Consider the following 27,594-nt stretch of genomic DNA (forward strand, 5'->3'; position numbering starts at 1 on the left):
AGACACCCTCTCCCCGAGCCTGTTTCCCCTCCTGTAGGGGGTTCGCATCAACTCTGAGGTCTCCTCTGCCTGAGTTACGGCCCCCTCCGTGTGGCCGTATCCGTGGTCAGAACCAGTGTCCGGAAGAGTAAGGAGTTGAACGTTGAAGGAGAAATGCCTCCAACCTCAAGCTCATTGTGGGGAGCCCTCAGGTGTGGGAGCAGAGCCCAGGGACCACCCCTGAATGGGTGCCTTGCTGGACCGACACCCTGGCCTGTGGCGCACCCGAGGGCAGGACTGGGCCGAGCTGAAACTCTGGGGAGTGCGTTCCGCCAGGATCGGGTGAAGCAGGGCGTGGTCCATCCTTCCCGGACTGCAGGAAGTGCTCCAGAGCAGGCCGGCCCCGGCCCCGGTGTCTCAGGGCTCCGAGGGCTGATGCAGCGCCGGCCCCTCCGCCTGTCCAGTTGCACGGCAATCAGGCTGCGGCATCCTCGGCAGCACCCATCCCGTCTCTCACCGCTGTCTGCTGAATCTCAGTCTGAGCCCTGCTCCTCTCCCCACCCCCGCCGCGCCCGCCTTGGCCCGGAGTTTCCCGCTGCTCCCAGGATGAAGCCTGGCTCGCAAGACCCCAGGAGCATGTCCAGCTTGGCCCTCCCCTCTGCTCCCGTCTGGCCGGTCTGGTCTTTAATCCATCCTCCAGGCTCTGCACACGGGCCTCTTCCATGTGTTCCCCCGCTACCCTCTCTTTGTGGCCGCCTTACTCTGTCTTATCCTTCAGACCTCAGCTCCGGCTCCCGGTTCTTAAGACAGCTGCCCCTCACCTCCCTGCTCAGGCTCTGACACGACCCCTCTTCTGAGCACAGGTCGTAGAATTTTTCACCGTTGTGTGTGAAGATTAGCTTGAAACCTATTTCCTTCTAGCCTGTCAGCTCCGGGAGGGCTGGCCCCACCTGGGCCTTTATTTACTGCCGTGGCCCCTGGCGTGGAGCGGGCGCTCCGCGCAGTGGAGGGTGAAGGGTGGCTGCCTGCGTGAACTTAATTTTTACTAGGCTTCACCTGTGTTCACACCCCCAGGCCCCACCTGGAGAGCTGTTCCCAGCCTCTTCTCGCCTCACGTCCCGGCGCCACCCTAAGCCCGGGAGTCTGAAACCAAACTCTGGCCACGTGTGAGGGCTGGGGTCCTCACCGCTGCCAGGCCCCGGGCCGCCTCGTGTCCTGTGCTCCTGGGTCAGCCCAGCCTGGGGTTTGGGGCCCGGGTCCGCCTGGGGTCTCTTGAGGAGGGAAGGGCTCACTCAGACGCCTGCCACCAATTAGAAGAAGGACAGCCACAGTCGAGTGCATCCAGGGAGGCTTCTGGGGAGATGGCAAGTTTGGAGGCCAGGTGGGGGTGCCGAGGAACCGTGGACTGAGGAGGGGGCCGGGGGCCCGGGGTCAAGGGGCCTTGGAGCCTTCGGGCTTGAGGATGGAGGCTGCAGTGGGTGGTTGTGGGCCTCGCCTCCCGTCTCCTCTGTGGGTCGGCCGGGCCTTCGCTCTCTGGGGACCCAGTGTCCCCGGCACTTGCCGCCAAGGTGGTAGAAAGGACGGCTGTGGGAGACTCGGGGTCGGGAAGCCGCAGCCGTCCCCTCAGTGTCAGGGTCTTCCCAGCCCTGGCGGGGGCCCCACTCAGAGTGGGGGTGGGCTGTCGGGCTGCAGGAACGTTCTGGTCGGGCAGCTCCATCTGACGCTGGCGGGGAGGGGCACCCGGGAGGCCCCAGAGCCCACGATTCTAGGTCACCTCCTGCACCATCCAGAGGCAGGAGTGGTATTTATAGCAGCCAGCAGCCGCTGAGGGTGGGGCAGTCAGCGGGAGCCGTGACGCAGGCCGCCCCCCCTCCGGTCCCCTAGCTCTCACCGACTCCCTCACCCCCCCTCGGCCCCACTCCAGAGCCTTCCTGGACAAGCGGCGAAGGGCTGGGCCTGCCGAGGGAACAGGCATTGTCGCACTCCCCCCCGAGCCCCAGAGGACACAAGGTGCCACTCTCTGCCTGGCAGGAGCCTCGGCCTCAGCCGGTCTGGCCAGGACCCTGTCCGTCTCCTGAACCCCAGGCGGGCATCCCGTTAGCACTCAGGGCCCGGCCCTGCTGGTCTCTCTCGATGGCGCCGTCAGCTCTTGTGGAAAGGTTCGTCCCCTGGAGTCACCAGCAGCTTTGCCGACCTCCGCAGGGCCGGCAGGTGCAGTGGAAGGCCTGTCTCATCCCTACCGGTAGTGGGCAGTTAATGGGGCCATGGGCACCTGCGCCAGGTTGACTGGGAGGGGCCCCGCCAAATGCCCATTAGCTCCCTGCCGTGACCTTGTTAAGCGGTTGTGGAGCGCCGCTCAGGGCCGGAAGGACGGGCAGCAGTCTAGCCCTCGGTCACCAGGGCTGTGCCGGGCAAGTGGCCCCAGCTCCACCTCCTGCCACACCCAGGGAGGAGGCCGGGAAGCAGAGGCCGCAGAAGTGACAGTGTGACGAGGCTGGGGCCCCAGGCCCTGAGGGTGAGTCCTCCGGGAAGGAAAGTGACACCCAGCTCCGGAGCCCGAGGTCGGGCCCTGCTCTCTCCGAGCCTTCACCTGCCCGGATACAGGGCAGGACGGGAGGGCGTGAGGAGGCAGAAGGCTGACCTGTATCAGGTGCCTGATGGGGTGGCCCCACTCTGGAGGCCAGCGCTCCCCCACTTCCAGTCTACGTGGCCCCGAGCCTCTGGGCCCATCCCGCAGGCCAGGAGAGAAGGAGGGGGAGGCCAAGCTTTCCTCCTTGGGGGCCCCCAGTGTAGCAGAGAAGGTGAGGCAGGAGCACCCGGAGCCTGCAGGAAGGCGGGCTGCCACTTCGCTGGTTGGCCACAGGCTGACCAACCAGGGCTGGGGCTTAAGGCCAACTGGACAGGCCCTGAGCTTCGCCGGGGAGGAACCCCTGAAGTGAGCAGGCGTCTGGAGAGCAGGGAGCCCCGGGCAGGGCCCGCTCCATTGATGAGCAGGAGATAGACACGGGAGCAGGAAACACGCTTGGCCAGTGGCAGGGCCGGAGGGGGCTGGTGGTGGAGAGCTTTATAGCTGATGGTTGGGAGTTTTAATCTTATTTAAAGGGCAGTTAGGAGCCCTAATGCACTTTTGAGGAGGGGGTTGATTTAACTAAAGCTGTAAATGTGTGTGCGTGTAGCTAATGCTACCGAGCACCCGCTCTGTGCCGGACCCGGCTCTCGGCACTTCACAGCTTTGAACTCACTTTGTCCTCTTCCACGAGGGAGGCGCTGTCATCACCATCCCGTTTTTTTTTTTTACCAAGGGGGAGGAAGCAGTGGTTGACTCGTCTTGGGAAGTGACTCCGTGCTGTACTGTACTTTGAAGGTCACGGCTCAGTGCACGTCTGGGTGGACAGAAGCACTGGGACAAAAGGCCCAGCCCCGTCCTCCGTCCAGTGGCCTTCGGAGCCCGCACCGCTTCCTGGAGGCCTGTGGTCACGTGCCTGGGTCTGGCTTTGTCATGCCTGGGGAGGTGCGAGGGGATGAGGGCCTGTAGGAGTCTCTGAGCACGTGGCTCAGTGTTTCCTTTGGCCCTTTGTGGCTCAGGCCAGGCAGACACGTGTGATGGTCGAATTAGCCTGGGCTCCTGGCTGGAGCCGTCCTGCACCAAAATAGCAAATAGAACTCTAGAAGTCAAGGCCGGAGTGGACCTGACAGGTCATCCTGTCCAGGGCCTCTCAAACGTTTTTTTTGTTTTTTTTTGTTGTTTTTTTTTGCGGTACGCGGGCCTCTCACTGCTGTGGCCTCTCCCGTTGCGGAGCACAGGCTCCGGACGCGCAGGCTCAGTGGCCGTGGCTCACGGGCCCAGCCGCTCCACGGCATGTGGGATCCTCCCGGACCGGGGCACGAACCCGCGTCCCCTGCATCGGCAGGCGGACTCTCAACCACTGCGCCACCAGGGAAGCCCCTTCTCAAACGTTTTTAAGCACTGAGACTGTTTAGCTCAAACACAATGTTACGAGGAGCCCCAATTTGTAACAGAGGTAAAAGCTGCTCTGACCATCATAGCCTGCAAACCCTAGCCTGCTGTGACCGTCTCCCCTCATCTGGGGGTGCCTGAGGGTTTCCAGAAACCCACTTGGGAGAGCACTGCCATCCGCTCACTGGGCACAGGAGAGGAGGCCCACAGAGGGGCAGGGCCTGGGCTGAGGCCTGAGGGCCACTGGAAGCAGCACCTGCCGCCTCCGGCGATGCTGCGTGGGGGACAGGGGACGCTGGCCCTCCGGTCGCACACGGGAACTCTGCAGACCTCCTCCCCCGGGAAGGAGCTTGTGTTACGCAGTCACTCGATCCCTGCCTGCTTCTGCGATGCCCAGGGAATGGTTGAAGTGAAACTCAATAGCCTGCGTGCGGGCCTGTGCCCTAGATGGCCGTGCTGCCCGGGCAGGTGGCCCCTCCGCGGATCCTCCATGGCCCATGCAGCCTCCCGGAGTCTGGAGAGCATTTCCCCCAGTGCAGGCAGAGGAGGCAGGCGCGATAGGACCGTGGTGGCACAGGGTATGCTGGGCGTGGGGGTGGGTTCCCAGAGGGGGGGTGTCAGGCTAGGTGTGCCCACTTAGCATCCTCGTTAGCAGCCTCGCTAGGGGGCCCCTCATGAAGTGGAGGGTGCTAATTCCTCTCAGAGGTGTTGCCAGCACCTGGAACAGGGATTCTCTTCTCGGCAGCTCTTGGGAAGCCGGCCAGAGCATTGCAGATGAACTGCCTACTGGGGGCCCCCAGGCACTGGCTCGCAGGAGAGCAGAGGCCCTGGGGGAGGCGAGGGGCGAGAGGGCCTGGCGGGGACTGCCAGTAGGATGCAGAACTGGGCAGATGGGCGTGAGCCGTGGGCATCCAGAGTCTGAGCTGGGAAGGGGCCTGCAGCGGGGCACTGGGAAACTCAGAGACACAGACAGGCAGGGGCATTCCGCAGGAGCTCCCCAGTCCCAGCTGAGCCGTGGGATGGTGATTCCCATCTCAGTGGCTCTTCGTGGATTAAGGAAGGAGGCAGGGCCAGTGAAGCCTCAGCCTGGCAGGTGGGGCTCTTAGGAGAAGCTGCCATCCCTGCCTGAGAAGGTAGGTCAGGGCATTATGTAGGCTGGCACGGGTGAGGGCAGGCATGGGTCAGCCTGGCGCCAGAAGTCGGGAGCAGGGCCCTTCCGTGTGGCAGGCTTGACTTCCCTCCCGGAGATCAGCAGCCCTGCCACAACTCGGGCAGTGAGGACGAGGTCTAAGCACTCTCAGGAGAGATGCTGGGTAAATAATAATGATATCAACTGATACTTCCCAAGAGCTGAGTGCTTTATGTGCATTATTTCACTTACTCCTTATGACTCCCTGTGAAGCGGGTACCTCCATTGTCCTCTCTTGCAGATGAGGAAACTGAGGCTCCGAGAAATGAAGTTCACAGGCAACTAGAAGTGACAGGACCAAGATTCAAACTCGGGGCTGTCCCACTCCAGGGCAGGAGGGAAGGCAGCGGCAGGCTCCTTGGATGAGCCATCACCCTCCAGGTGCACGCATTTGAGAGGGTGGGTTCAGGGGAGGCGGGGTGAGGACGTTTTAGCACGTGAGGGACCATGAGAAGACCACCCGGGCAGCACAGAAAGGACTCCGCCTGGATAGAAACAAACCTGGGATGGGTGCCTGCATCCATCCACAGACAGACGGGAGGAACTGGCCAGGGGCTGGGAAACCCAGGTGCCGCGAGTGCCCATCAGGAGGCCAGCAGAGCCCGCCTCTCTAGGCCACCCCAGGGCACCTCTTCCCCGGGCACCAGAATGAGTGTGGGACAAAGGCCATGCCTAGTTTCAGGAAAATAAACAGTCTCCAAGGAAGAATTCAGAAATAAAACCTGGCCTGGCCAGAGGGGAACCTCTTCCACTATGGGAAACAGGTCCATTCCGGCCCAGGACTAAGTAAGCCCTGGTGTAACCACCTCCCACCCACCCACCCCCCGCCCCCAAGGAGAGCGCGGGGAGGGCTGCGGGGTAGCCACGGGAGGATCCTGCTGCCTCCCGGGCCCTCCCTCCTCGTCCCCCAACAGCCAGCCACTCTCCCAGAACGGCTAGTTGGTTCCCGGGGAGCTGGCTGGTGTCAGTGGCAGGGCCCGTGGCAGATGGCAAATTCTGCTTGTTGTAGATGAGTGGAAAATAATTAGCGTGAGAAGGAGAGGCTGGAGCCTCTGTGATAAAGGGGGCCCTGATGAGGGCTCGGGAGGGGCTGAGAGCACAGACTGGAGCCTCGCGGCCTGGCCCTCACCAGCTGAGTGACCTTGGGCAAGTTTTTAACTTCTCTGGGCCTGTTTCCTCATCTGGAAAGTGGGTCAACAGTAGCACTTACCTCATAGGGTTGCTCAAAGGATGAAATTAAAGTAGGTAATATCTGTGAGCTTCTTGCTACTACCGTACCTGGCATGTAGTAGATGCCACATAAGAATTTTTTTTTTAAATAACTGGTGATAGAATAATTGTTGGAGCTATTTCCGGGTCCAGCCCAGCATGACCGTAGCCGTGGCCCCCAGTAGTTGGGGCCCCTCCTTTTCATCCTCTTCCCTGAACTCTGTGCCCAGCTCCCAGGTTGCTCTTTCGTGGGGAGGGGCTCTGGCCAGCAAGCACGTGGATGTGGAGAGAAGGCAGCAGAGAGGCCTGGCTTCGAAGCCTGACTTGGCCTCCCACTCCCTGGGTTATTTAACCTTGGAGCCTCGGCTTCCCCATCTGTGACGTGAGAACAGCCATACCCACCCATGGGCTCGTGGTGAGGGGCATAGGAGGCGCTTCCCCTGGTCCTTCAAGGCTGCCCTGGGGGGGAGGGCCGGGAAGGGGCTGGCGAGTCTGAGACTCTCCGGGGGGAGGGAAGCAGAGGCAGCAGCATCCCCCCTCCTGCCCACACCGGTTTCAGGCCCACCATTTCAGTCCCGGGGCCTGGGCGTGTGAGGACCCATCTCTTGCCGAAATCCGGCCTCAGCCCTGGGCTGGCTCGGCTCTGCCTTCTGCTTTGGCACAGCTGATGTGTGAAAAGCAACAGCCTTCCGGCCCCTAACTTGGGTTGCACACACCCAGGCCCAGGCTGGCTGTGCACGTGGCCCCCGGCCCACGCGCGCTCCTTCTCTGTCGCCTCCTTCGCTGCCCTCCCCCTCCCCGTGCCTCCCAGAGCCCAGCTTCTGTGTGGGACCCCACACCTGGGAGGGAGAGGGACTTGAAGGGCTGAAAGAACATGTGGGAATAAGGAATTGCGCTGACGGGCGGGCCTCTCACCGTTGTGGCCTCTCCCGTTGCGGAGCACGGGCTCCGGACGCGCAGGCTCAGCGGCCATGGCTCACGGGCCCAGCCGCTCCGCGGCATGTGGGATCCTCCCGGACCGGGGCACGAACCCGCGTCCCCTGCATCGGCAGGCGGACCCTCAACCGCCGCGCCACCAGGGAAGCCCATAAGAGGATCACTTTTTTTTTTTTTTTTTTCCGCCTCGTCTTTGTCACGGGATCTTCGGGCAAGCCATTGCCCCTCTGTGACCTCGGTTTCTCCATCTGTAAAGCTGGGGTGGTACCCCTACTGTCTTATGAGGCTGGAATAAGAGGACGCAAAGTTTCTAGCCCTGGGCCCACCACCCACGCACCTCCAGGCAGCCCGTGGACCCACCCCCCGACCCCCGGGCTCAATTTTCCTTATCTGCAGAGTGGGGCCAATGCCCACAGTCTCCCTGTGGTGGTGTGACCAGGAGTCTGGAGCCGCAGGAAGACCCAGAGAGCTCTTTGCGGTCCCTGAGGCCATGGCCCCTCACTCCATGGGGGACACGGGACGCCTGCTCCTGGGTTCAGATACAGGCCTTTAGCTGAATCCTGCTCCTTGGAAGCAGCAGTTAAGACACGGGCTCTGGAACTAGGCCGTGTGACCTGGAGCAAGTCGCTTCATCTCATCTGTAAAACATGGTAATGGCAGTGCCTACCTCACAGAGTTACTCTGAGGATTAAGTGAGTTATGTTTGCAAAGGGCTTAGACAAGGCCCAAGACATGGTAGGCAACTGACAAATGCTGGAGGGAGCAGAACAACTGGGTCCCCAACTTCAGGTGGGCTGAGCTCTCCTCCATCACCCTGGAACCGCCCTGCAGCCTCGTGAAATGATTCTAGTGAACACGTGCGGATCCCCTCTCTCTGCAGGTGCTCCCTCATTTAAGCCTCACAAGCCAGCAGAGAGATTAACTAGCTCTCTTAACTAGCCACACAGCTGAGAAGTGGAGGTGCTGGGATTTGACCATCCCTGGAGCCCATGCTCTGGACACGGCTAAAGAGGGCAGGAGCCGTCTGCCAGCCCACGTAGGCCAGAGGGCGGCCCCTGGTCAGCCCGCCCCAGCTGGGACAGAAGCTCTGGGGGCCACCACTCGCCCTGCAGGCTGCCCGGGGTCCAGTCTCCCTGCGGTCAGTCCCCCAAGTCAGATGCACCCCTCAAGACTAGTCAAGCTCCAGCGCCCAACACAGACAGACCCAGAGGGTCTAGCAGGCAGCAGGTACCTGTCCCTTTCACTGTTTTGGGGGCATCTTCTCATTTCAAAGCCCTGTCACATGGGGCACCCCATTCATTATGGGAATGGGAGTCCTGGGCCCTCCCCTCAGGGCCCCAAGGATTGCAACACCTTACAGAGCTAAAAGAGTCCTTACCCAATTTCCCTTTTAACTTTGGCCATCAGGAAGCATGGAGTCTAATGATAGTTTTACGTGTAGCTCCTGTGAGGGCCTTTATGTCTTACACATGTACAACAATTTCCCCAACCTTCTATTTTAATCTACTTACTTTTTGTTCTGAAGTTTGTTTCTACATTTATATTCCACCTTTTCATTGTTTGTGGTTCCTATATAGGCACATGCAGCCTTAGCTGTGGATGCAAATAAATATTAACAAATACAAAAATACAAGCCTCCCCTTAGTCCAGGCTCCTCACTCTTCAGAAGAGGTAACTGAGGTCTGGAGGGGTGGTGACTTTCTGGCCTGGGGATGCTGTCCTTGGTCTGGGACTGGCAGCTCTGGCCCAGTCACCAGGCCTCAGCGGGTAGGGCTAAACGGGGTCTAGGGAAGGTGGGCTTGAGGCTGAGGTGTGCTCTTCTTCACCAGCTGAGCTGCAGAGTGATGGGGACCCCACCCGCCGAGAGGTGGCGAGCTAGCCACTGATGACTCTGCGTGAAACCGTACAAATGATTGATGCCTCCTTTAGGGTTGATCTCCAGCGAGGGAGCTCGTGTGGATTTTGCCGGCTTCCAAGAGAGTTATGTATCAAGAGTGCAAAAGAGAGGATCTCAGCCCAGGCTCCCTGGGGTGACACTCGGCTAATGCGAGTGCCTCTCGGGGAGTTCGAGAAGGGTGTGCCGTGAGGAAGGGGAAGGTTTGGGCCAGCTGGGGGACTCTGACTGTGTGTTCAGCACCAGGTGGGGTGGAGGTAATGGGAAAGCTGGGAGCCTCTGGGGCCTTTCTGAGCCTTGGTTTACTCACCCATGAAAGGGGGCCCCAGGACTGTTTCCAAGGCCCTTTCTAACCCTGACGTTCCTGCAGTGGGTGTGGGCTTTGGACGGCAGAAGGAAGGACCTGTGTCTCTTGCCTGCTCAGCCTCCTGCTCCCCTGAAGGTGTGGGGCAGAGTCTCTGAGCCTCAGCCTCCTCGTTCTTCGATAGGAATATTTAGCGGAAGAGCCAGATTCACTGAGCACCTAGTCTGTGACACGTGCTGGCTTAAGTGTATGACTCATTTAACCCTTGTGACAATTCTGAGCTAGCTACTGTTCTTAGCCTCACTTTAGAAATAAGGAACCATGGCACAGAGAGGTTAAGTAACTTGTCCAAGGTCACACAGCCAGTTAAGTGCAGAGCCAGAGACTCAGACACAGCCTGTTTTTAGAGCATGTGGAGTGAGAGCGAGGCTGCCACCCTGCATCACTGCTGTGAGGATGGCAGGTGATTAGTCCAGGACATGGGAGGCGCTCAGTTGATGTCACATGTATCCCGGTGGCCCGGACCTAGCTGTCATCCCTTCCTTCAGGCTGAACTTCTAGCCCATTTTTGGCCCGGATGCCTGAAGCCACCTCTGCCAGGTGGGAAATCTCATGGGCTGACCTAGAGGCTGCTGGTGACACTGGACGGGGCTCCTACAGCATATCATCCTGTCCTCTATGGTTCACACTGACTCTGGTGTCCTGGCCCCCCTGCAGGCAAGCGAGGTGACCTCCCACGTCCCACCAGCCCCGAGCTGGAACTCTCTGTCCCGGAGGCGGCCCGTGCCCTCCTCCCTTCCCTGGGAGCTCTCAGCACCCCACCAGCTGGGACCCACTGCCAAGGGGCACTTCTCCCTGAAACGTGCTCCCTGGACCAAGCCCAAGGGGACCTTGGGATCAGGGGATGGGGCCCAGCCCAGGGCGCTTTAAATAGCAGCCGCCCTGCTCAAGGCCCGTGGCGGGAGCAGGTTACCCTGTCAGGGCTCATGTGTGCTCAGTCCGGCCCTTACTGATCAGCTGGAGCCAATCATGGGTATCAGCAGCTCCTGCCCAAACCCCGGCACCTGTCTCAGATCACCCTGCCACGAAGTCCCCGGAAGCCCCTCGGGAGCCCTGTTGATGTGATGCCCCCCCACCCCCACCCAACGCGAATGGAGCCCTGGGCTCCGCCAGGACCTATGCAGACCTCTGTGACCTCGTCCCAGCCAGCTCTCGCTGCAGCCTTCCGTGGGCGTGATGTTGTCCCCGTTTTGCAGCTGAAGAAAGCAAAGCCCTAGCACAGTTAAGACAGCCAGAGGAGAGGATGGTCAGGGAGAGCGCTGGGGAGGGACATTTCCCCAAAACTGAAGGATCTGAGCGAAGACGGGAAGGAGCCATGCCTCCAGCGCTTATGGCAGCTGCTTCAGGGGGACGGAGCAGTGGTTTGGAGGGGCCGGGGCTGCCCAGGGGGAGAGGTGGTGTGAAGGAGAGCAATGCTGCAAGGCCCCCGCCCTCCGAGACTCTCGGTTGAGCTGGGACAGGGATGGGCAGCAAGGAATCAGCAAGTTTAAGACAGTGTGCCCAGGGCCACATTGGGATGAGGGAATCCCATAAGGGAGCAGCCTGTTCTGCATGAGAGGAGTGGGGGTTGCTGTCAGGGAGGGTTTCAAAGGGGGGTGACTTTTGGTCGGCCTAGAAAGATGAGTAGGATTTTGCCCGGCCTAGAAAGATGAATAGGATTTTGCCCGGCCGAGGAACTGGGGTAAACAAAACACAGATTCCAATGAGGTGTTTTTAGGGAGCAGCGAGTTTGGGGGGTCAGGAAAGGAGGGTGAGGCAGTGTGAGAAGGGGCTGGAGTGCCTCCCCAGCCAGAAGGCGGCCCTGTGCCTGTCCATGCCCGGGATCCTTAGGGCTTGGGGAGTATCTTCCTGCTCCAGGATCCAGAGAGGGCAAGGCACCTGCCCAAGGTTGCACAGCCTGCCTGCCAGTTACGGAGGCCATTAGCTGCTGCCTGAGAGGCTTGGACTTTATCCTGCAGACCACTGGAGCCATGAAAGGTTTTTAAAGTAGGGGTCAGCATGTGCATTTTAGAAAACAGTTTTGCATTTTTAGAGAGAGGAACTCCGAGAATGGTTAATACTTAACTTGGGGGCCTGAATCTCCATCACGGAAATTGGGCTTTGTGGGTGGAGGAAGAAGGGGGCCTCGGAGTGCCACTCAAGTCATTCCGTCCACGTGTGGGGGTTGTCCTGGTGCCCCCCCTCACACCTGCCTCTGTTGGGGGTTGCCCAGCCAGGGGCACGGGAGGCGCCCAGCAGTGCCCCTGTTCTCCCCCACCCGCCGGAGGGGGTGCCACACCTCCCCTGGAAGTGCCCCTGGTCTGGGTAAGGAAGGGAGGCTGTGCACTGCCCCCCACTGAGGTTACTGAAGGGCACGGACCCTGTGCCCTAGGGGAGGAGAGCCAGAGGTGGTGCTTTGTGGCAGCCCCGGACCAGGAAGTAGCCTCTGCCCTCCCCCATCCTGAGACATTTCCTCCGGATGAAATCACATCCCCAGCAGGGGAACAGGCCCCCATTGTGAAGGGCTGGGGTCTCGAGAGAAAGGGCGTCTTTCAGGCCCTTAAAAATAGCAGCCCTGAGATGTATGAATCTGCATGGAGTAGAGTGGCCCATCCTCCCCCCAGCAGCAGCACAGGCCCTGTCACCCACCAGCCCACACCATGACCTGGTGGTGACCAGCTGGAGAATCCACTAGCCCAGGCCGGGGAGGGGCTGCTGGTCCACCGGGTTCACGCACTCTCCCTCTGCTTCGCCCGCCTGAGCTAAGACCGTCGCTGGGTTTGTCCGGCACGGCTGGGCCCTCTCGTGTGGTCCGCACTAGACCCTTAGCAGGTGGGGATAATCGACACTTTACAGATGAGGAAACTGAGGCACAACTAGTAAGTCATACCTTTAGTGGGTGATGGAGCCCGGGTTGGAAGCCAGGCAGCGCTGGGCCTAGGATTCTGCAGTGGTGGGCTGGGCCCGGGTGCAGGCTGGAGGGCGCGGGGTGCGGACCCCAGGCCTGTAATGGGGCACCCGGTGGGGTCAGCCAGCAGCAGCCCTGCCACGTGACCTAGGTGGGACTGGCACTGACCACAGCTGTCGGCTGGGCACTCCCTGAGCTGGGGGACAGAGGCTGCCACTGGCCGTATCACTCCAGGGTCTTGACCACTTCTGCAGGGGTGCCAGGCTCGCCTCACCTCTCCCGCCTGAGAGCAGGGAGGGCGGGGCCGCGTGCGCGCGAGGTTGTTAAGTGAATGACACGTGTGAGTTGAGGGAGTTTTAGCCATTCTAGACTCCAAGAGGTGAAGGGCGGGCTGAGAGCAGGCGATTGGGAAGGGTTCACCCTTGCATCCCTCCCAACGAGATGTTCTAGGCTCCCGGCAGGGCAGCCCTCACCCGCCAGCCCCTCTGGGACAGCCCTCCCCTTCCTCTGCCGGGGTCTGGCCTGATGAGAGCGGCGCTGCAGCACCTGCTGGGACCTCTCAGTCACTTCATTTGTCTGGGGGGCCCCTGAGCCCAACCCCATGCTCCAGCTCACCCTCCGTGGGCCACCTGGAATCAGGGAAGGGCTGTAGAGAGCTGGCGGCTGAAATACCAGCTGTTGGCAGCTCTGTCCTTCCCAGCCCTGCTGCCACCCATGGAGTCCCAGCCCCTCCCACCCCGTCCGTCCTTTCAAACCGGAGCCACTGCGGTCAGCCACTTGTCACAGACACAGGACTGGAGCCCCAGCCTCCTGCAGTCCCAGACCCCCACCCCCCGGACACCCCGCCACGCAGCTCCGCGCTCTCCATCCTTCTCCTGCTTCCCAGAATCCGTGCTCCGACTCCTCCTTGGAGAGAGTTGGATGATGTCACTTCCTGAGGGTGGGGGGAGGAGTAGGCGCGACCCCAGCAGGCTAGCCCGCCAGCCTGCCCGCCAGGCCGCCACCTCTCTGGGAGCAGCCTGGCAGCGGCTGGATGAAGTGGCTGCACCAGGGAGAGGGCGACCGAGACGGGCTGGGCTGGACGTGCTGGCCGGCCACCTGGCTCCACACCCCGTCGCCCACCCTGAGGGCCGCGCCCACCGGCCGGGGAGACTTGGCCACTTCCCGAGTGATGCTGGTCTCCGCAGACACTCTTTTTCCCTGGAGCCGTCACCGGGGAGAGGAGGACTTGCCGCCCACCTCTGGACCAGGTGCCATGTAAGCCTCTGCCAGCCTGGGGGCAGCTGCCCACCAGCACCCAGCCTCCCGCAGCAGGGGTTCCTCCGCACAGTTGAGCGCAGGGCTGCCCCGGAGCCCCTCGCCCGTGTCTCCCGGGCCCCCCCCACCTGTGGGGAGCCAACCAGCCGGCGCCCCTGCCCTGGTTCCTGGGGCTCTAGGGAGGGGGGGGCCCGGATTCCTGGGCCCTCCTCCCTGAGCTTGCCTGTGGCTAACTTGAATTCAGCTACTTCAGAGAGTTGGGATCTGGGCGGTAAAGGCTGCATGGCCCAGGGTGGGTGTGGGAGCGGTGGTCCCAGGAGGATGGGATACCCGCAGGGCTTGCCCACTGCCCTTCCGGCAGAGGGGCTGGGCACCCCAGCTATGCTCTTGACCCCCCATCTCAAGCACGTCCTTCCCTGCCAAGAGGCATAGCTGTGGTTGGGAAATCTGTCTGATGGGTGCAAAATCAAGTCACGGAGCGTGCTCCCAGCATTCCAGCAAAGCACAAGACGGAAGACATCATTCCGCAAATATTTACTGAACACCTGCTATGTGCTGGGTGCTCCCATCCTCCATGTGTGCCAGCCCCACGCATGCCCTCACCCCCACCTTCCCCAAGGCCTTCAGCCTTCCACCTGCCCGGCTCGGCTCATGCCGGGAGACAGGCTCGGGCTTGGCCTGGGGAGCCCTCACCCAACCCCAAGGACAGCATGAACTGGGCAGCTGGCGGTGGGTGAGGGGGCTCCCTGATCCCATGGAAAGGGAGGCAGGGGTGAGCCCAGGTCTTTAAAGGAGCTGAGCAGTTCCTGTTGGGGTATCCCCAGGCAGAGCTGATCCCAAGGGGTCTGTGCCAGCCTTGGGGGGAGGAGAATCCCCGGGGGTAAGGCTGAAGCCGGTGTCTGGCTGCTACAGTTTTAGATGTCGCCTCCAGGGGGTGGATACGGTGGGAGGTGGATCCTGCCCAGGGATGGGCCTGAAAGCCCTGGGGCTGTAGGGCCTGGGAGAGATGCCTCTGCCGCTGGGCACGCCTGAGCAGGAGCGCGGCGGCCCCGGGTGCCGCAGCAGCCCGGGCAGCCTCAGGGTCCTCTGCGGTGTTTCAGGAGGTGAGCGCCAGGCCCGCTGAGCCTCTGCAGAGCTGCCAGCCATGCCCGGGATCGTGGTGTTCCGGCGGCGCTGGTCTGTGGGCAGTGATGACCTCGTCCTGCCAGCCGTCTTCCTCTTCCTCCTGCACACCACCTGGTGAGTCTCGGGGCCACGCCGCAGGCCCGGAAGGAGGCCTTCTGGCCGTCTGGCCCAACCCTGTTGTGTTCCCAGCTCCCCGGAGTCGGTGCTGAAACAGCGACGCCTTTAGGGCGATACCCCCGTGGAGCCCAGAGGCCCCGCCTGGCCACCCCCGGACCTGACCCCAGCACTGGGCGGAGCTGCTGTGCTGTCTGCCCACGGCTGGTGGCTGGGCTCCCCGACCTCGCTCCCCTGTCCCTGGATGCGCGTGTCCTCAGAGGGACTTGCTGCCAGGTAGACAGCGGTCCCGCTCCCAGAGCAGGGCAGCCCTCCACCCCGAGTCCAGGCCGCGCGCGGCCGCCCGCCGGAGGCCGTGGGAGGTGCGTGGGCCGCCTGGCGCCTCTCACGTGCACGTTCCCCCAGGTTTGTGATCCTGTCCGTGGTGCTGTTCGGCCTGGTCTACAACCCGAACGAGGCCTGCTCCCTGAACCTGGTGGACCACGGCCGCGGTTACCTGGGCATTTTGCTGAGCTGCATGATCGCTGAGATGGCCATCATCTGGCTGAGCATGCGCGGCGGCATCCTCTACACGGAGCCCCGCGAATCCATGCAGTACGTGCTCTACGTGCGCCTGGGTAAGGGCCCCCTGCCGTGGGTGAGGGGGCCGCTCCGGCCCACCCCCACCCCCACCCTCCTCCGGGGCCCAGCGTTCTTTCAGCCACACACGGTGGGCTGGGCCCTGTGCCAGCACCGGGGCCAGCAGCGAACAGGCAGACTTACTGGGCCCGCTTCCGGACCAGGGGTGGGCAGACTGCGGCCTGAGGGCCCAGCGCAGCCCGCCGTCTGTTTTTTAAATAAAGTTTTATTGGAACCCAGCCACATTCATTCATTCATTTAGGTACTTATTGCCTCTGGCTGCTTTTGCGTGACCGCAGCAGAGCCGAGTAGCTGTGACGGACGTTATGACCCACAACACCTAAAAACATTATTTACTCTGTGGCCCTTTACAGAAAAAGGTTGCCGACTGCTGCTCCATCTAGGCTGTGCGTATCTCTTCAGCTGCTTTGTGATCCTTCCCCAGACAGCCCCCCACCCTCCCAGGGAAGCCCCTCAGCGGCCTGGACCAGCTCCCGGAGGACCCGCCTAGCTCCTCTTCCTGGGCTCGGGTTCCAGCCGCCTCTCCCAGTCGCTCCTGGTGGACACCTTTGTGCTCCTGTGGCCTGTGCTAAGGCCTCTCCCCGTGTTAACTCAGGAAGGAGCCACTGTTGGTCTCATTTTGCAGATGAGGAATCTGGGGCCCAGCGAGGTTACTTTGCTCTCTTAAGGTCACATGGCTCGTAAGCGTATGAGTGTCAGAGCTGAGATTTGAGCCCAAGTTGTCTGGCTCTAAAGCCTGGGCTCTCGGCTGCCACACTGGGATGCCTGTAGAGCTGGGGCTTCCAATGCTGCCCCCGGGGGGGGCCGTCAATTCTCCCACCTGCCTCCCTAACCCCATCTCAGCCCCGGGCCCACTGCTCTGGTCTGGGCAGGGCACCTTGGGCAGCTGGCTGCTGGGGCCCCTTCCCCCTCCTGCCTCAAGTGCCAGAGGCCTCCTCCTGGGAATAGCAGTTTCCATTAAATGAACACCCCGTCACCCAGTTCTCACAGCCCTGTGCCATGGACCTTGTCACCCCCATTTTACAGACGAGGAAACGGAGGCTCAGAGAGATTAGGTAACTTGCGTAAGATGCGTCGGATCCCAGGGTTCGTGGGTATAGTTCTAATTCCTGAACGAACAGAGAAACGCCTCTTCGTCATGCACCTTCGCAGTCACCTTCTCAGGGAGGCGTCGGGGCCTGAGGGCACATGAGTAGAACAGGTGGGGGGACAGTCACACCCGCTGGGCCCTCTGCGCCACGAGGCCTGTGTGGCAGGGGCGGCGGGCAGTCGGCTGCCGAGCTGGCCGGGCATCCTGTGGCAGGAGGAGCCGGGCCCAGGTTCCAGGGCCTCCCCGTCCTTCAGCTGGGGCCCTGCTCTCCTTGCAGCCATCCTGGTGATCGAGTTCATCTATGCCATCGTGGGCATCGTCTGGCTCACTCAGTACTACACCTCCTGCAATGACCTCACTGCCAAAAACGTCACTCTCGGTATGTTGGTCGGCCCGGGGGTGGAGGGGCCGGGGCCAGCCCTAACCCTAACCCTAACCCTGGCGTGGAGGGCACAGGGCCAGGTTAGACAGGGCAGCCCTGGGGTGGAGGGGACAGGTCAGGTTAGAGAATAGGAAGCTCAGGCACCGTGAGAGGGAAACAGTTTCCATGAGGACGCCGGGCAGGTTGCCTTCATCCTGCAGTCTGCCATACCCCCTTGGGGAACCCTGGCTTTCGGGGGCTGCAGCAGGCACAGCGCTGCCCGGGGCCCCAGAAACCCACATAGCCGTCTGCTCGTGCCAAGGATGGGCCTCGGGGTCACGGCGCAGCCAGGGGACGGCTGTGTGGCCAGAGGCTAGGGCCAGGGCCTTTGGAGCCTTGCTGTTGGGCCCCAGAAGCAGTTGGGGGTAGGGAGGCTCCAGTGCCCCTTCTTCAGAGCCGGAGAGGTGTCCCCAGCACCATGACCCTTGGCTTCCCACGGCCGCCTCCACAGGGATGGTTGTCTGCAACTGGGTGGTCATCCTGAGCGTCTGTATCACCGTCCTCTGCGTCTTCGACCCCACGGGCCGCACCTTCGTCAAGCTGAGGGCCACCAAGAGGAGGCAGCGCAACCTGCGGACCTACAACCTGCGGTCAGTGGGCCGGGTGGGCGGGCGTCCCCCGCGGGGTTTGCTGACAGTGGGCAGAGGCCGGCCGCACGCCTCCCTCCCGGCGTCTCAACCTGTGTGAGCCCCGGGCGCCGGCCAAAGGCTTACCTCAGGTTCCTGGTCTGTAAAGTGGGAACCGCAGTAATTCCTGCCTCGAGCTCTGCTGTGAGGTTTAACAGAGTGATTAACACCAAGCTCATGGGAGGTTCGTGCTCAGTAAATGGTAGCACTGTAGCACTTCAGCGCTAACAACACGAGAGTAATGGGAGGAAGCGCTCGGACGGCGGGCCAGGAATTGCACGTATTAACTTACAGTAACTCCCTGAGGTAGCTGTCAGCGTCATCCCCGTAATATAGAGGAAGAAACAGAGGCACAGAGAGCTTATGTGGGTTGTCTGAGGTGACGCAGCTGGTAAACGGTGGGGCTGGGGTCAAGCCTAGGCAGTCTGGCTTTAGAGCCCTTGCTCTTAAGCACTAGGCGAGGCTGCCTCTAGGATTAAGGGGGCTGGAGGAGGTTAACCAAGGAAGGCTTCCTGGAGGGGAGATGTTTTGCACAGTGTTTTGGAGAAGCGGGGAGGCCGTGCCATGGCAGAGAAAATGCGGGAGGACGTCCAGGCACATTCACAGGGTTCCTGTTTATTGAAAGCAAAAGAGGGGGCGGTGCTTCCAGGGTGGGTCACAGCGACTCCTGTATATTGAGCTTCTGTTCTGCATTAGGCCCTGCACTGAGCCCCTTCCGCCATCAGCCTGTTTAGTCCTTTTGCCAACCCTGGTGCGGTTGTGAGACCCATTCTACAGATGAGGGGTCCAAGTCCCAGAGAGGGCAGGTCACTTGCCCCAGGTCAGGCTGGTGGGGAGTGGAACTGACACTCCATCCCCAGCCCAGGGCAGCAGGGTCAGGAGCCCTCAGCCAGGGGAGTGTGCTGCCCAGGCCCCCACCCCACCCTCACGCGCCTCCGTGTCCCAGCTCCCCTGGGCCCTCCACGTCAGCTCGGCACTGCAGCCAGAGCCTCACCTGTGCCTGGGCTGGCCACTTCCCAGCCCCAAATGCCAGGTTTTGGAGCCAAGGCCCCAGAGCCCGTTGGTCTTCTGGGCGCAGCTGGCCACTACCACAGGTACTAGTCTTCTCATTCCAAGCACATGCCCCCACCTGGCCTGGTTTCTGGGCTCCTGAGGTCCTGGGGAAAAAACTCTCCCCTCCCCAACTCTGGGTAATTGGCCTTTGGGGCCCAGGGCAGCCAACGCCTTTGCAGTTGAGGGTTGTCGGTGGCTTTCATCTGAATTAGAAAGGTTTCCAGCGGTGCCAGGCCCTGTGCGGGTAGTGAGAGTCCTCTAGCTCACAGGTCCCCACCTGCTGTGGTTTGTCCAGCTCTTGAGCGGGCTGGCGAGGGCAGCCCAGGCCACAGCTGGGTTGCTGTGACCACCTCTCAGGCTCTTCCCCGCCCGCCCGCCCGCCCTCCCTCTGCTCTGAAACCAACAGACAGTCTTTCTAACAGGGCCGTTTTCAAGCCTGCTGACCCTTCATCCGCTTCCGGGTTTGGGGCTGTGCACAAGCCCTACTGCCTCACACCAACGGGTTATTTTAGTCTCTGGGAGTCAGGGAGCTGTTTAAGTCCTTCGCTCTTTCTCCTTCCAGTGAAATCTGGTGGGGTTTGGGGTGGGTTCCCACCACTACTTCCTAGGAGCCTGACCTCGGATCTTTGCGGAAGGAGTGTCTCCCTTTGCTTTAGTGAGCCCCAGGGCAGGGGGTGCTGGGTCCATGAACTTTCTGTCCAGACTTTTTAAACAATTTATTTATTTTTGGCTGCGTTGGGTCTCCGTTGCCCGCCCGCCCGCCCTCCCTCTGCTCTGAAACCAACAGACAGTCTTTCTAACAGGGCCGTTTTCAAGCCTGCTGACCCTTCATCCGCTTCCGGGTTTGGGGCTGTGCACAAGCCCTACTGCCTCACACCAACGGGTTATTTTAGTCTCTGGGAGTCAGGGAGCTGTTTAAGTCCTTCGCTCTTTCTCCTTCCAGTGAAATCTGGTGGGGTTTGGGGTGGGTTCCCACCACTACTTCCTAGGAGCCTGACCTCGGATCTTTGCGGAAGGAGTGTCTCCCTTTGCTTTAGTGAGCCCCAGGGCAGGGGGTGCTGGGTCCATGAACTTTCTGTCCAGACTTTTTAAACAATTTATTTATTTTTGGCTGCGTTGGGTCTTCGTTGCTGCGCACGGGCTTTCTCTAGTTGCGGCGAGCGGGGGCTACTCTTCGTTGCGGTGCGCGGGCTTCTCATTGCGGTGGCTTCTCCTGTTGCGGAGCACGGGCTCTAGGTGTGCAGGCTTCAGTAGTTGTGGCACGCGGGCTCAGTAGTTGTGGTTCACGGGTCCTAGAGCGCAGGCTCAGTGGTTGTGGTGCACGGGCTTAGTTGCTCCGCGGCATGTGGGATCTTCCCGGACCAGGGTTCGAACCCGTGTCCCCTGCATTGGCAGGCGGATTCTTAACCACTGTGCCACCAGAGAAGCCCACTTTCTGTGCAGATTGAGTGTGTCTCTCTCTGTCTTGGTCTCTGTAGCCTAACCGATGCTTTAGGCCAAATGTGTCATTGGCTCCATCTGCCCCCTGGTGGGCATAAAGGGTACTGCAGTAGAGCATACAGCACTTAACGTCTGCTAGAGGGCAAGGAGGAATTTCTCTTCGAATGTTTAAAAGCCAATTTGGTTAGAAAGGGTTAAAGAACGTGATGCTCTGGGAACTCAGCTTGGCCAGCATGCTGTCCCTTCATCAAGTCCCCAGTAGGGGGGACGTTGGCTTAGGATGTGAGGCTACCCAAGTCCCTTAGGGCTGGCAGGCCCCAGAAATAGCAAATCCCTTGCGCCGTTTCCGAACCCCCTCCTGTAGCCCTGGAAGCCTCTGTGGCTTTTCCTGTCCTTGTGGCCCATGGCCGGTGGAACCAGGGTTGGGAGCAGGAAGCGGCCCTTAGTTGCAAAGAGGAGCTGAGAGGCAGGGGAGGAGGACCCGTTCTGTCACTCCTGATGGATGCTAAGTGCCTTGCAGGCATCCAGGGCCACCCGTGTCTGCCCCTCCTGGCCACCCAGCACCAGGCTCTGAAGGAGCTGTTGGGAGGGCACATGTCACAAAAGCAAGCCAGCCCCTCTTGCTCAGTCCGGAAATTTACTTTTTTTTTTTTTTTTTGGGGGTGTTCCGCGGGCCTCTCACTGCTGTGGCCTCTCCCGTTGCGGAGCACAGGCTCCGGACGCGCAGGCTCAGCGGCCATGGCTCACGGGCCCAGCCGCTCCGCGGCATGTGGGATCTTCCCAGACCAGGGCACGACCCTGTGTCCCCTTCATCGGCAGGCGGGCGGACTCTCAACCACTGCACCATCAGGGAAGCCCTGGAAATGTACATTTTTAATATTGGATCTGTTATCTTTATGCTCAAAACACACCGACTTCTGGGCACCCAGCATTGGAAGGGTCTCCGTGGATAATCGGTCAATTGCTCTCCCTTTGGGTGCAGACTCCTGGGTACCCTGACTCCCCATCAGAGCAGCCAGACCATTGGGGCTGGGGTTGAGGGTGGAACAGACAGGGGCCAGCCATGCAGATGAAGGGCAGGGGCCCTCTCCCCTCTAATGTAACAGATCCAAGGAGTTGAAGAATGCAGAGCCTCATTCAGCCCCTTAAACTTCCCCCAGTACAGACAACGTGAGAAATCCTTTCTGAGAGGGGAAACAGGTCTCTCCGGCAGGTCTGCTCCAGGCCAGGAAACAAGTCGGCAGAGAGGCCAGCACCCTGCCGCCATCTCCCAGGGCTCTTGATTTGAGCTTTTGGAGTGGGCCGCAGGGCAGCCCCCAGTTCGGGCTGCCAGCTCTGAAGCCCCCAGAGTGTGCTTTTGTCAGTCTGCCAGAAGCTGGGAGTGTAGGCCCTGGCCTCGGCCAACAGTGCACCATCTTAGGCCATCAGGGGCCCCCCAGGGAGAGCCCTGCTGGCTGATAGCCAGGTCACTGGCCGGCCAGCCAGCCTTGGCCGGACCCAGGCCTATTCTCCCCTAGACCCTCCTACTGGGGAGCCCTCTGCTGGGGTCCTGGGAACAGGCTGTCCTGTTTCTGTAATGTCTGGGCCCAGCTCTTCTGGTCGGGCCCTCTGACCTCACACATACCAACTCTCCCCCACTGCAGGCACCGCTTAGAAGAGGGTCAGGCCACCAGCTGGTCGCGCCGGCTCAAAGTGTTTCTCTGCTGTACTCGGACGAAGGACTCCCAGTCGGTAAGTACTGGGAAGTCGCCGTCCTGGGGCTCACATGCTGCTGTAGGCGACCCGGCTCTGCCGGGTGGGGCAGGGCTGGGCTTTGAGAGGTGACAGCCTGCTCCTAAGAGGACCTGTTATTATTCACTGAAGGACTCCCTCCAGCATATGAAACATCCAACCCCTTGCTTTGTCAAGGAGACAGAAAAATGTGAAGACCTTTTATCCATCCCCTTGGAACTCAAGAGTCTAGTTTAGGAGAAGAGATACTCAAATATCAGGGCAACCTAAAGACAGAGAAAAGCAGCATCTCAGCAGCTGCAGGTCCCTCTGGAAGACCCATCCCTCAACGTGCACTGTTAGTTCTCCGCACCCGCCAGGGTGCTGCGGGTCAGTGGTGGGTGGCCCCCGGGTTGGGGAGGGGAGGCAGGGCCCTGGGGGGGCCCTCGGCGGAGCCCCCCCCCCCAAGAGCTGGCAGGGTCCTTAGGGGTTATCTAGTCCACCCCTCGTTTTGCAGATCAGGCAGCTGAGGCCCGGAGAGGTGGAGTGACTTGCTCAGCATTCCACAGCTAGTTAGTGGCAGAGCTAGTGAGGTCGGGAGGCCACTCCTCCCCAAGCCAGACGGCAGGTGCCCTCCCTGGAAGCCCCCGGAAGCCTTGAGTGGCTCCTGCCCACTAGCAGCCCCTTGTGAGCCGTGGAGTGAGTAGTCAAGCGTAAGAAAGCCCCTCCCACCCCCAGAGGTTCCCTGGTGGGTGGGAAGCCCCCCCACCTCCGGGGCTCTCGGGGGAGTCTGAGGGGGTCTCAGCTCAGGGCATGCAGAGGACACACCCACCCCTCCTGGCAGACAGCTTCAGGGCTGGCGTTGGAGCCTGGGGAAAAAGCAGAACGTCTTTTCTCAAAAAGGCCGGGGATCCCCAAAACCTAGGTCCCATCAAACACTGATGGCCTGGGGGTCAGGTCGGGTCAGGTCCAGCCCAGAGAACGTTTTGATCAACTCATGCTGTGTTGCTTAAAAATTGGAATTGGTTGCCAACATTTAAAAATCAGGGCAGTTTAGGTAAAGTTCAGTATTTCTAGATTTACCCAAGGTGGGCCTCTCAAAGCGGTAGCAGGCTCTGTTTGGCCCCATCAGGCTTTTGAGTTTGCAACCCTTGATTTTTCCTCTCTTACATGTGCCAAACACTCAAGGGTGAAACCCAGCGAGAGACAACCAGTTGCCATGAGTTTCTTCCCACCACAGCCTCTCCTGACCAGTTAGGGAAGAGGTTCCAGGCTTCAGCTTGTCGTGAGGCAGGGAAGACTGCACTCTGCTGGCCGGGCTGCGTCTGTCTGCCTTGCCTCCCGCCCCCAGGCCCCAAGCATGGCTGTCCTGAGAACACAGCTGGCAGGACAGCTAGGGGGGCCAGTGGCCCCAGGCCCCCTCCCCCTTCTGCAGGCACATAGTGGGGGTCCCTGAGCCTACAAGTGTGGACCGGTGGGGGAGGGGGCCTGAGACCCAGGGCCGTACAGCCCTTAGCAGGGCATTCAAGGTCACAGCTGGTGGGAGGCAGGAAGAAACCCCGTGTGGGGAAAGCAGCCAGGAGCTTGGTTGTGGCTCCTCTGCTGGAGAGGAAGGCCGAGGGAGAAACAGGCCAGGCCCAGGCCTTGGTTTCTAGTCCTGGGGAAAGAACAGGAAACGGCTCCCGGGGGCATCTGTGCGGGGTAGACGGTGCCCGGTGGGCGCCGAAGGAGAAGGGTCAGCGGTGTCTGGGACAGCTTCTGCTGGGTCTTCAGGGGCCCGGAGCCCAGGACAGGGCCCTCAGGGTCACGGCTGCAGAGGGCCGCCTGTGGGGGGCTGGGGGGAACTTGCACAGGGGACCCCGAGCAGACACCCAGCCCCGGGCATTCACGCCCCGTGTCTCGTCCTCTCTCCTGCTCCCCTGCCGCCGCCTCCTGCCTCCCTGGACCTCGTAGGACGCCTACTCGGAAATCGCCTACCTCTTTGCCGAGTTTTTCCGAGACCTGGACATCGTGCCCTCCGACATCATCGCTGGCCTGGTGTTGCTCCGGCAGCGGCAGCGGGCCAAGCGCAACGCCGTGCTGGACGAGGTGAGCACGCGGCCATCCTCAGGCCACCTCCCCGCACCGCCCTGCTCCCGGGCCCTCCCTGCCGCCCCTGCTGCCCCCCCGGGTTCGCCCACCCTTTTGGCCCAGGAGGCCACCCTTTGCCGTTCACTCCCCTCCCTTCCCCAGCTCACCCTTCACCACTCAGTGGCTCTCGCTCGAGCGACTTCCCTCTGCGGGGCCGCGAGGCTGCCTCCAGGGCCCCAGGGGACGTCTAATCACGGGCCCAATGAAGCATCCAGCTCCACGCTCCAGCCTCTGCGCGTGCCTCTCCACCCCACCCCAGCCAACACACCAGTCCTAGTTGGGGTCTCCCGGCATCCCATGCAAAATACGTTTTCTGCCGGCCTGGCCTAGCGATGTCCCGGGGGATTGATGCTTTGGGTGGAAGGGGAGCAACTGGAGATATGAGGAGACCTCAGATTTTGGAAAACTGGCCAGGTCACGGAAGAGCTAGAAACCACACGCTACTTTGGGCTCTCAGGCCCTGGGGAGGCAGGCGGGGTGCAGAGCTGGGGGCCTGGACCCCTTTCTCAGCCGTGTAGCTGGGCCCGGGGCCGTCACCCTAACGCGCCTGTCTTCCAGGCCAACAATGACATCCTGGCCTTCCTGTCTGGGATGCCGGTGACCAGAAACACCAAGTACCTCGACCTCAAGAACTCGGTGAGTCGCAACCCCCCGCCTCCACCCCGTGCTGGCTCCCTGCCTCCCTCTGCCTGGACGACCCCAGCAGACCACCTGCCCGCTGCCCTTGCAGTCGGGCGCGCCTGCTCTGCGCGGGTCCCCCTCAGCCCTCCAGGCGGCCCCCCTTCTCAGTTCGCGCCCCCTTCCTCCCGAGTCCCCCCCCCAGCGGCCCCACCCCCACCCCTGCTTCACGCTGGTTCTACAGAAAAGACCCCTGAATCGGCCTCAAGGTGCTCAGAATGCTTGGTCCTGGCCTCCTGAGGTGATAAAGGGCTTCAGGAGGGTGAGCTGTTACTATTATTGCCGCGCTTGTTACTGTTAACAAAAGGCAGCAGGACACAGCGCTTTGGTTTCCAAGCTTTTTTGAGTAGCAGAACCTCTTAAGCGCCTTTAGGAGAAATCCGGTGTGTGTGTCCCAGTAAAGGAGCTCCTCACCCAGGGCTGAAACTGCAGCTGGAGAGCCGGCCCTGCCCCAGAAGCAAACCGATTCAGTGTGGCGGGGGGCTGTGACCTTGAGCAAGTCCCTGACCCCTCTGAGTCTGTTCCTGCAGCAGCATAAACGGTGCTGGGCCCGCCTTTCACCCAGAGCCCCGGCGGGGAGGGGATGAGCCAGCCATCCGGAGCCCCGTTCCCTGCACGGCGCCAGTATACAGTGTTGCCAGTCGGGACAGTGTTAGAGAGGATTCATCCTTCACATCTGAATCCCCTGGAAAAGCCTGTTCTCCGTTTGCCCCCGCTCCCCCAAATGGGCATTTGTATCCCCTCTTAAAATAGCCTGTCCATAGCACGTGCCCAGAGCAGCCGTCCCAGCCTCCCGGGGCTGCCCAGGCTCCCCCTCACCATGCCCTCTCTCGCCTGTGAGGGGCAGGGGAGGGGCAGCTGAGCCTCTAGGTGCCAGCGCCCCGCCCTCCTGCCTGAGCCGAAGAGGGTAACTACCTTCTCCAGTGCTTTCCTGGAGAGCAGGCAGAGCAGCCAGGGGGCGGTTCTACCCCTCGGGGCCCGGATGAAGGTGCTGTTTATTTCACTGCACAAGATGACTAGTCACCCTCTTCACCTTTTACAAGGTGACTAATTCCCTCTAAGTGCGGGAGTCCCCAGGGCCTGGCGCACCCGGGACACTGGGAGCCGCTTTGCTGGGATGCCTGGGCCTCCTTGCCTTCCTGCAGCCTCAGGCTGATAACAGCCACCGGGCCTCAGACACCAGCTTTCAAACCGGCGCCTTTCTCAGAGATCCCAATCTGCCCAGACGCCCTGACGGTGGGCCACTGGTCTGGTCCCCAGCATGTCCATGTCTCCGGGGCCGGCCCTGCTGGTCTGTGGCCTGGGCAACCCCCTCCGGAGGGTCGGGGCCTCTCAGGGGTACATTACCCTTCTCGGGGTGGGGGGGGGCCTGATTGCTGAGGTGGGCGATTGTCGCTGTCACCTCCCCCTCTCTTTCCTTCTCGGGAAAACGGGCGAGGAAATCGATCCAGTGCTCTGAGTGTTTTTCTGTCCCCAAATCATTAATTTCTGAGATTGGAGCAATGGGACAGGTCTTAGGAGGATTCGTGCCCTGGTTGCATGGAGATAATTAGGGAAATGCAATTATCTGGAGGAGCGGGTCCTCCAAGGCGGGGGTGGGGGTGGTCTGCAGCCCGTTGGGAGGGCAGCTCCTGCCTCCATCCTCCATCGAGGGGAGCCCATGGGCCCTGAGGCTACAGGCAGGAAGGGCAGGAGGTGACCGCCCTCTGCCTCTTCTCTTCCAGCAAGAGATGCTCCGCTACAAAGAGGTCTGCTACTACATGCTCTTTGCGCTGGCTGCCTACGGGTGGCCCATGTACCTGATGCGGAAGCCGGCCTGTGGCCTCTGCCAGCTGGCCCGGTCCTGCTCGTGAGTATACCGGCCCGTCCCCCTAGCTAGCGGCATGTGCAGAGGGGCTGTGGTCACGATGCCGGGCCTGCCCATGGGGGGCTCTCCCTAAACGGACTGTACCTGCTACCCTGCCCCCTGCGGTCCGCGATGCTTCTCTTCTGCACCATCTCTGGGCCTCAGCCTTTCTAGTTCGGCGTTATCCCTGGATGGGGAAGAGCGGGGGCTTTGGAATCACACGGCATCAGGTTTGAATCCACGCTTTGTCACTGGCAGCCTTGGGCAAGTTGGTCTACCTCTGCAAGCCTCAGTTTCCTTATCTGTAAAATGGGGATGGTGATACGTACCTCCTGCGGTTGTTTTGAGAGGACGAAATGGGACGTTGCCCAGCATCTGGCTGTGCAGCTTACCCCTGTCCCATCTCTCTCCCTGCCCCCTCAAGTACTCCCCTCTGCCCGCATCTTCCTTCTCCCGGTTCCCTTCCTGTGCTCTGCCTTTCGGGAAGAAAGGCCTTTCCCGGTTGAGGCCCAATCCACAGACGCCTCTGGAAGGGCAGCAAGAAGGTCCCTTGTGAAAGGCTCCAGCCCTCTTCACAAGGAGCTGGCAAGGCCTCAGCCGGGTGCCGCCCTTAGCCCACCGCCGGGGGCCGGGGTGGACTCTGCTTTCCTAAGTGGGCCAGAGGAGGGCTCGGCTGCACGAGGGCCCCTCCCCTTCTTTGGTGTCTCCGTGCTCTGCCCAGGCCGGGCAGAAGGAGGACAGCTCCCTGGGCTCCCTGTTCCGGAAAGGCTGGCATGCTGGGCGGGCAGCTTCTGTTCCACGACACGACCGCCCTTGGGGCCCAAGTGGCCACTCCCTCCTTCAGCGTCCTTTTCCCAGAAAGCTGGGGGGCTCTCAGGCTTGTTCTCACCATCCCCCAGCGACTGACACAGCTGACCAGGGCCTCCCCACGCCCCGCCCCATCTTCGCCAGCCCGCACACTGCTTCTCCCCGCCAGCATCCTTGGGAGCCCCTGCAGCGGCCAAGAGGCTTCTCCAAATGCACACGGCACCGGGAGTCCTGAGACCTGG

At 61.3% G+C, this 27,594-nt stretch overlaps 1 protein-coding gene across 1 annotated transcript; it reads left to right on the plus strand.

Annotated features, from left to right (window-relative positions):
• Window positions 1-14,788: 14,788 nt before the first annotated feature.
• DAGLA (diacylglycerol lipase alpha) lies at window positions 14,789-26,552 on the plus strand. The gene is made up of 8 exons (XM_028500924.1): window positions 14,789-14,912; window positions 15,318-15,529; window positions 16,919-17,020; window positions 17,514-17,652; window positions 21,825-21,912; window positions 23,845-23,979; window positions 24,580-24,657; window positions 26,424-26,552. Exons 1-8 carry the CDS (start codon window positions 14,818-14,820, stop codon window positions 26,550-26,552), a joined length of 978 nt encoding a protein of 325 aa, XP_028356725.1. The 5' UTR covers window positions 14,789-14,817.
• The last annotated feature ends 1,042 nt before the right edge of the window (window positions 26,553-27,594 follow it).

The sequence above is a fragment of the Physeter macrocephalus genome, chromosome 16 (assembly GCF_002837175.3).
Source record: "Physeter macrocephalus isolate SW-GA chromosome 16, ASM283717v5, whole genome shotgun sequence".
NCBI classification, from domain to species: Eukaryota; Metazoa; Chordata; class Mammalia; order Artiodactyla; family Physeteridae; genus Physeter; species Physeter macrocephalus.

Bases quoted from the DNA above. Each gene is read 5' to 3' on its own strand.
- DAGLA (XM_028500924.1), top strand. From the start codon at position 14,818: ATGCCCGGGATCGTGGTGTTCCGGCGGCGCTGGTCTGTGGGCAGTGAT. The intron at 17,653-21,824 runs GTCAGTGGGCCG...CCCCCACTGCAG, and splicing joins CTGCGGACCTACAACCTGCG to GCACCGCTTAGAAGAGGGTC. The intron at 23,980-24,579 runs GTGAGCACGCGG...CCTGTCTTCCAG, and splicing joins GCAACGCCGTGCTGGACGAG to GCCAACAATGACATCCTGGC.